This window comes from Vollenhovia emeryi, unplaced genomic scaffold (assembly GCF_000949405.1).
Source record: "Vollenhovia emeryi isolate VEMERY1.0 unplaced genomic scaffold, V.emery_V1.0 DF939317.1, whole genome shotgun sequence".
In the NCBI taxonomy this organism is placed as follows: domain Eukaryota; kingdom Metazoa; phylum Arthropoda; class Insecta; order Hymenoptera; family Formicidae; genus Vollenhovia; species Vollenhovia emeryi.
In genome coordinates this window covers 11,014-20,361 of record NW_011967049.1, presented here as the reverse complement: position 1 = coordinate 20,361, position 9,348 = coordinate 11,014, and the positions used below count along the sequence as shown (strand labels likewise).

The 9,348-nt window shown below is 32.8% G+C and overlaps 1 protein-coding gene across 1 annotated transcript; it reads right to left on the bottom strand.

The window, feature by feature from the left end:
* Window positions 1-2,749: 2,749 nt before the first annotated feature.
* On the bottom strand, window positions 2,750-8,521 carry LOC105558730 (lysophospholipid acyltransferase 7). The gene is made up of 6 exons (XM_012006587.1): window positions 8,439-8,521; window positions 6,580-6,851; window positions 6,357-6,508; window positions 5,084-5,292; window positions 3,514-3,835; window positions 2,750-3,317 (listed from the first exon to the last, which is right to left on the bottom strand). Exons 1-6 carry the CDS (start codon window positions 8,519-8,521, stop codon window positions 3,096-3,098), a joined length of 1,260 nt encoding a protein of 419 aa, XP_011861977.1. The 3' UTR covers window positions 2,750-3,095.
* Window positions 8,522-9,348: the final 827 nt, after the last annotated feature.

Here is a 9,348-nt window from a genome sequence, read left to right as displayed (position 1 = left end):
ACTAAAATGTTCTATTTCCGAAATAAAGGGGCTGTACGGGTGGTCTGAATCACCCTGTATACAAAATGTCGCAAAATTCATAATTGATCTTTGAAGGGGACAAAGAGGATAAAATTCTAAGACAGAAGTTCCTCTGCTTATTGTTCTCACTGATCATTATCCACTAATTGTAAGTTATTTAACAGTTAATTCAACCAATCTCGTGAACGCTGCAGTGCCGGCTGAAGCTGCGCGGAGACGTCACCCTTAATGCACGCACTTAAAATTAATGAGTAACATATCAATTTATTTAAAAATAAACCAAAAATAAAATAAAATATGCGGAGATACGGGCGCTTGCGGTATTGTTTGATTCGGATTGCGCGCACGGGATTGGTTGACTTAATTGTTAAATAACTCAGTTAATAATGATGGGAGAGAAAAGTAGCACAGAAACTTTTGTTTCAGAATTTTACCCTCTTTTTATCCCTTCAAAGATCAATACCTCCCCCCCTCCACGCGCGCGCACAGTTATGTGTATAAACTTTAAAAATTTTTTTTCACAGCCACATTAAATTATAATATCAAATATATATATATTATTTTTGAAAATTTTTTTTCGTATAATATACATCGAGATAAATTAACTCTTTCGTGTCACCTATGTTTTATAAGTATAGAGGATTTAAATGCATTAAAAAGTTCCATTTTTACTGTTCCAATAAAATACATATTTCGATTATTTTGACAATTTAATTTTAATACATTATTTTCTATATACTTTGATTGTATTGCTTACTTTGTTTAATATTGATCAACTTTCATTTGAAATAAACATTTTAATTGGCAATGAATAAATAATTGCAAATGAGAAAGGATAAATATGTAAGTTACCCCATATACCTCTTATACAGGGTGTCGGATTCGATTTGGACCACTCCAAAGATTATAGTAGATTGGATCAAACTGAGAAGAAAAGTTATATACCATTTTACAAAATCCGTAATTATTATCGCATAATTAAGAAAACCAATAAGTGCACGGAGGAGCGGAAGGCCAGACTCGGCAGACATGCAAAATGGTGTATTTGTTGACATCTCTCAAGATCCGATAGCGAGAGGTGGAGTCATGCATCAATCGATGAGAGACGGCGGCGAGCGGGCGAACGGCGCGCAGCGAGCGAACGCGCGACATATGACACTGCGCCGAAAAAGTTTTTCTGGTGGTAGGAGAATAATACACCATTTTGCATGTCTGCCGAGTCCGGCCTTCAGCTCCTCCGTGCACTTATTGGCTCAGACGTTTTTCTTAATTACGCGATAATAATTACGGATTTTGTAAAATGGTATATAACTTTTCTTCTCAGTTTGACCCAATCTACTATAATCTTTGGAGTGGTCCAAATCGAATCCGACACCCTGTAGAAGTCTTGTTTTGCATTTTCAAATCTTTTAATTGCCATATGCCAATGCATTTTATTCAGTAAAGGGTGACGATAAAATATCAAATTTTGAAAGGTCCAAAATATATACAAAAATAATTTCAAAGTATTTAATTTAGAAACCATATTGGAGTAGAGAGTCTACTAGCGAGACATTATTAGCTTATTTCTCAGTCTCGGACAATCGGCATACATCGGCTGAGAAAGGTTTAATACCTGGCGGCGCCACACATCAGACAAAAATAATTTAAAGAGATGGAGGTTCTTGAAAAATTTCCTCCCCCTGATATTTCTTTTGTGTCTTTCTTTCAGGTGAAAATGTCGACCTACTTATAGGTAGGTTATGAATTAATGTAAGTATTTCTCTATATAAAATATTTTATAGAAGTGACACATAAACTTTTATCCTATAGAGATAACGTGCAACGATGGATTGTGGAGATGTTCAAATATGTGCAAGTATGTTGCGAGGTATTCAATAAAATTTTATTTGCCCAATAGAGAAATAGACTTTTTATTCTCATCTCGATAATTTATGGTTACACTCGGCTATCTTTTACATTCTAATAATATTGTTAAATGAAGAAGCGAATAAAAGCTTCCTTTTCTTAAAAACAGAGTTTTTATTTCTCATGAGTGTAAGGAGAAGCATATACCTCTCCGGTAACAATTGTATGATGCCTCCCTTCCATAAGAAAATCCTGTAGCAAATCCTAGGGGGATGTATAGAGCATCAATTAACAAGTGGCACTCGGATTTGTACTTGCAATATCTTCCAACATTTGACATTCCAAGTAAAAAAAATATTAATAATGGCTACTATTTTGATTCCGCTGTATAAAAACTAGGAAAATGATAAATTGTTTTGACTTAACAAATCTTCCGAGGCTCTAAAGCAGGGTTCTTGTCTCTTCCATTAAAAAAAAGATGCCCTCCTTTTTTTTAATATCACTAACGTCATCTTCGCTTTTTAAATATTTTCATAAAACAGAACTACCTTTTTCCGAATCTTGTTCTAAATAAAATCTTTAAAATAGTATGTACATTATAATAAATAGTAGACTCGAAAAAATACAACTATTCAATGTTTAAAATCATACTTGTACAAGATTATGCAATGGAATATAAAAAGTAAAATGTTAGAAGTTGAGTTAACACAGATATAGAAATTATAGAGAGAATTTTTGTCTTCTGTAATAAAGTTTTACATATTTGATGATGATTATCATCAAATGCTTACTGTAAGTACACAATACGGATTTGGCAAATTTTGAAATTTAATCGTTTGTTTATAAAATACCGAATTTTAATAAAAATATTCAACTATTGTTATTTATACACTTATATATAAACAATTGTGATTTAATATTAAATTTTAGAAATTATATAACATTATAAAGAGTAAAAGGAATATTAAGATATCACATAAATAATTAGAAAAATTATAAAAAAATAATTGTAAAAACAATTATAAGAAACAAAAATTATAAAATTATAAAGTATTAAAAAATTTAAAAAATTAGTAAATAATAATTAAAAATTATTGATCTCTTGATTGATAGATTTCTATCAACAGTTTAATCAATAGTTTAAAGACTAAATAGCAATATCTGACTTCTTTTACTTCGCGTTGATGGGAACCTCTGCTTTAAAGCTAATATACTTGCGAGAAAATTTATTTTTTCTTGTGTTCTTCCATTTGATGTCGTTTAAGAAATTGAGTTTTAAGGACTCGTAAGACCAGATAAGCCACAAGCCCTAAGATATGTCCGGAGAAGTATAGACTTTTGTAAAAATGTATTATTTCCTGGAAGCCCAGTAATTGGAAGGGTACGCCAAGATACGCCATGCATGTAAGTTTAGACCACCAGAGGAAAAGTCCCCAGGCCTTCTTGCCCTGTATTTCATTAAAAAAAGAAACAATGGCATAAGTAACGTTGAGTCAACATCGTCAACATTCAAATAACATGTAAATCGCTATTTGCAATATCCTATTTGCTATATTGTATTTTATTTAGAGATATGTGTCTTTATTTTGAGGTATTTATATTTTTGAAAAACTTTAAGAATTATACAAATTCTGGAAGACTTACAAATCCGTTTTTTTCACACTGGTTGTAGAATTTAACACAGATGTCCTCAAAGGGTAGATAGAGAGGAACTTGACAGATGCAAAAGTAGTAGCCTGCAGCGTAACCATGCCACAGAGCGGATAAGGTCATCGTGGCGATGGTTCTCAAACCTTTATGAGGGAATCTTTTGTAAATGCACACAGCCATCCAGTATTGTATGCATGTATTCCACATTTTCATCGTGTGTCTGACAAATGGAGACGATTCCACTTCCCACACGTTCATATTGTATACTGTTTCGAAATCCTGCTCCTCTTTTTTTGTCCTCTCACGATCAAGCGACCTGAAAAATTACTTAAAATGTCGCTTGCTTGCATATTTCCTGTTTCTTGAGACTCTAGGAACATGTTGCGCCAGGATATCTGAAGTATCTGAACATCTGCGTATCAATGCCGAGGAACGGTAGGTATAGAATATATGTATAGTCCCTAAATTGACATATTTTAATGACAATTTTTTTTGTAAAACATTTTAAGACGAAAGTGTGGAAGTTATAATAATTTTCAAATGGAAAATATTAAAAAATAATGTAATTTTGTGCGCTCAAAGGTACTTTTATGAATCAAACATTTCTCATATTTTTATCGACCATTCTCACCGCGGAGACTTTACATAAACCAAATAAATATGATAATGTTAGCTGCTATCAGTATCGATATACACAGAGTCATCGAAAAGTATCGGACCCCCTAATGTCTTGAGTTAGAATGCATTTTGGAGGAAATGTCCAATAACAAAGTTGTATGGTTTCAAGCGGGGAATAAGATGATGACCTTGACCATGTCCTTCAAGGTCATTTCAAGGTCAACCTTATTTTTTTTAATGGAACCCCCTACATTTTATTGCATATTCTTATAGCTTATCTCGAGAGCTTTCCAAAACACTAATAAAACCTTCTTCATTAAGTACTTTTTGAGTTATAAAGGTTTGAAGTTAACATTTTCTTGACACAAAATGTAAAATATCTTGTAAAATATTATTTAGTTTTCGGTAATTATATTCCACGTCTCATTATTCCGCGCACAAAAATATTAAGGTTATGATTACTGAAAACTAAATATTTGAAAAGATATTTTACATTTTGTGTCAAAAAATTGTTCACTTTGCTATTGAACATTTTCTTCAAAATGCATTCTAACTGAAGATATTAGGGGGGTCCGATACTTTTCGATGACCCTGTATAACATGTTCCATCAATATTATATTAACCTTTTGATTACCCTTTGATTGATTCAGAATCGAAAAATTTAAATGCAGATTTTTAGATACTATGTTGGATCCGTCATTACGAAATTTATAATTTTGTAATCTTTAAACCTTTTCTATTTGAAAGCTACTAAAGCCTCAATATTTTTGTATTAAACTTTGTATCATAAATATTACAAAGAATTTATTACAAAGGCCACTAAAATATTTTTCATGAGTTTAAAGACAAAATATAACATGAATTTGTTTCATTGGCTATTAGAAAAATGGTCTGGTGAATATGAATATCGCAAAATGCAAAATACAAGAAAGAAAATTATCTTACAATTTTTCAACTGTTTTGTAATCACGCGGGCCAAGACCGGGTGTGGGTTGACAGCAAATCGGGTAAGCTCCTAGTCCTGACATTTGGCAAACGCATTCGGCCAGCGCCATGCCGATAAACATTCTCAGTCGAAAACCGGCGAATGTCGGGTACATATAAAAAAATCTATATAGGAAGCAGTGCTCTTCGAACATTATCGTTTGCGTGTACTGTAAATCAGAAAAGGAAATACATTAGCATTATCAGGATGATTATTATCCTATTTGCAATCGGAAAGTTCTGATCGTTTTCGATTTGCAATATCATGAAACACGAAACTCTGAAAGCTTGCTGTTAGTAATAATCCAAAGGAAACAAAAAAGTTAACATGATGTCAACTTGAAGTTATATTCTTTTCTGTTCTCCTTTGGAATGCGGTAAAATCCAAATTGTTCTTTATGTAGAATTATTTGGACGGAGGTTGTAAGGTAATCCTTCGATGAGGGAAATGACGCCTGAAGGATGAGGGAAAAATTCCATTGTGGCCCTCTTGGTTGCTCACCTTTTGCATACATATAAAGTACGACATATTCATTGGTATGGTTTTAACCAAGGCATTGCTAAGATACCTTAAGATTATATATTTCATAAATGAATATATAATCGTACCGTTATTTCATGTAATTTTCATGTAATTGAGGACAATCTGTTATTCGGTAGGGCGGGGAATTTGTCTATTTTTCAGAGGGCCTTTTAGGAGTCTAGCCATTCTGCATCCATCTAATGGTTTATTAAGGGTGCATTCCGTTTCACACACGATGCACATGATGCATCATTTGTACCCTTGTTATTCACCAAATGTTAGAGAAGGATAAACGATGCATCATGCATATGCGTGAAACGGAACGCATCCTAAACCATCAAGTGAAATACCAAGCATCGTTCTGGAGTCACGTTGATAATATATTATTCCTACTTCATATTCACTTTCGGTGAAATAGAGTAGACAAAGAGATGAGTATTGAATGTGGATCTGGGTAATTTAATAGGAAGAACTCGGTAAGCGGAAAATCCTGATCTAATTCTCACTCGTTATTTTTCTCGCCCGAAAGTTGTTACACGACCCGTTTTAGTGCCTACACCTATTTATTGCTATGGATTCGTTGATCAATGGAATTCTTCCTTTCCTCGCAAGCTTCAATCCCGTGGAAACATGTTCCGTCCAGATATTTCTATGTTCATGATTCCAATCATCGCGTTTTGGCTTTTTACGATACAATGTAATGAACATTACGTCGCTGGGAAAGAACTGATTTATCGCTAGAAACAGCACGATGAACGCCGCAATCTGTTTAAGTTTATAATAGGTGAGTGGCCACGGATCGACGTAGTCGGAAAACGGTCTGTGCAGAGAATCCCAGTACGTCCTGTAACGATAATATGGACCTGGAAAAATCGAGATTCTTGACTATTTACACATTTATTGCAATTTCACGTTTACATACGTCGTATCTTACCTGTTAGTACGCCCATATAACCGAAGCTATAATGTATCACGTCCATGAAATTAATTTTCTTGAGCGCGTCAGAATTTGCTCCCTGAACGTCGTCGGCTGGTGCCGTGGCCGCCGAGTTAATCTCGAACGCTAGTCCAGGTAGCTTTAAGGTAAGAATCATCACGACGAGATTCGTGTGAGTTGGCGGGCTCGGTAAACCGAAATAGTCACCCAATCGAAAGATCACCAGTAAGTAGAAAAAGGAGAAATACAGACTGACCAAGTGACACTTTCTGCAAGATCAAAATCTATCGAATCTATCCTGTGGCTAATACACAATTACACAGTACTCCGGATTCGGGGAAAACCTGATTAAGTTTCCCATGTTTTCTGAAAAATTAATGTAAAGATTGTAAATTTTCCATCTCGTGAAAACGTGCTCGTATATGAGAAGTTTGTAAAATAAATGCTATCGCTACTGAGATTGGTCATAGTTTTCCTTCATTCCGGATTACCATTTATTACACTTAATTGAACTAAATACAATTAATGTTCCATTTTCGAGTATATCCCACCGATTGACAGAATTCCACTTCAATATGTATTTCAGAATTATTTTAAATATATTGACATTCATTAAATATAACATTGTTACACATTGTACAATGATGTAATCGATCGTATTAATTCGCTCATTGTAGATGTTCTGAGCAAATTGCGAAATCTCTCACGTCGGTTAACAAACTAAAAAGAAACAATGAAATTGTAACATGCTTATCAAAGTTTGCGCCGAATACTGGAACTGAAAACTCAGGATGAATAGCTGGAAAACTGATGGTTCAATAAATAATATGCTCTATGAAGGAAATTTTTAACATCTTTATTTAATTTTTTTTCCAAATTTTACAATATAAAACACGACATTAATTTTAGAGTATTCGTCGTATGTATTGCATAGTCCTACGTATGGTAGTTCTGTGAAATTTAATTTATACATTGTTAGTTTCCGTGCGTATTCTAAGTTGAAAAATTTAATAGTTTTTTTATCACATTTTAATATAAAAATCAAACATAAAGTACCTAATTTGTATAAATATCCATTGTTATATTTGGTGCAATTTGTTGATATTACTTTTGCGGAAAAATTATTTTTATAGATTAAAGTTGTTTCATACAAGAGTTTTTTTTTAATGCGTTCTTTGGGCGCGTGCGTGGTGTCTTTTTGTAGCTCTTTTAAAGGTTATTTTGTTATGATAAAGAATACATTTTCATATTTTTCTTATTATCTTTAATATTTTATTCGTTATTTACAACATTTCAACCACATGTAATTATTTTAAATTTAAAATAAACATTTAATGGAAATTAAATTATTATAAAGTAAATACACTCCAAAAAAAGTGGTATACCTAAAATTTGTCAAAAAATCACCAAACTTCGAATGACGATAACTACGCGAGTAATAATGATAGAAAGGTTTTTCAAAAAGAAATTAAAGCTTGAAATCTCTGCTTTAAGAATCGATTCATCAGTTTTGCGAGATAATTTTTTTCAAAATGGCAGATGACAAAACGAGAGCATGCGAAATTAAAAAATTTTCGTCCGAGTTTACAACGATCCATGGCAAGAGACAAGTGTTGTAACTTAATGGGATTAAAAGCATGCGATAGTACAGAGTCTCCTCTTCAAAATGCTTTTTTATCGTTTTAATCGTTTCGATACGGTAATTTTTCGCTGAGATATGTGCATTTGAATAAAAATGCCGGTTTTTACTTTGAATGCGCATATCTCATCGAAAAATCATCATATCGAAACGAGTAAAAAAGCATTTTGAAGGGCAGACTCTGCACTATTGCATGGTTTTGATCCCATTAAGTTACAACACTTGTCTCTTGCCATGAATCGTCGCAAACTCGGACGAAAATTTTTCAATTTCGCATACTCTCGTTTTGTCATCTGCCATTTTGAAAAAAATTATCTCGCAAAACTCTGATGAATCGATTCTTAAAGCAGAGATTTCAAGCTTTAATTTCTTTTTGAAAAACCTTTCTATCATTATTACTCGCGTAGTTATCGTCATTCGAAGTTTGGTGATTTTTTGACAAATTTTAGGTGTACCGCTTTTTTGGAGTGAGTGTATTAATTAAATATTAAATATTTTGAAAGTTGCTGAAAACATAGAATTTTCTTAATGTTTATGGAATTGAAAACTTTGTCGTACGAGAAAATTTTTAAACGTGTTGATTGGCTACAAGCTGGAAAATTTCTAGATTAACTTTAATCTCGATTCAACTTGCTTTATATCTTTTTCTAGTTTTACGAATTAGGAAAAGATAAGAAGTAAGTTAAACCGAGATTAGAGTTAATCTGCGTTGGTTATAGAAACGGGCATTAGACTAACAAATAAATAAATATATTACTTCCAAAATAAAGTTTTATTATATTTTATCTAAAAATTTAATCAAAGAAATTGTTTGCGTTCTCTCTGATGTAAAAGATGTAAAAATAATTGTTTATATTGGAATTTCAAGATTTGTGCCTCGACTCGTGTTACGAAAAATAGCTCGATGACTGAACGAACAAAGGTATCTAAGAAGACTTATCGAATGATCGAGTTATGTAATGCCAAGTCCTGCTTGATTTACTCCTAATGTATTGCATTATGCCATGTATATTCTTGATCGATTCTTACTATCTGTTTGCTATTAGATTATGCTAGCAAATTTTGCGGTTTTTAACGCTAATTTATTCTCATTTTATGAGCAGCAAGTTTTACAAACAAAACACAAG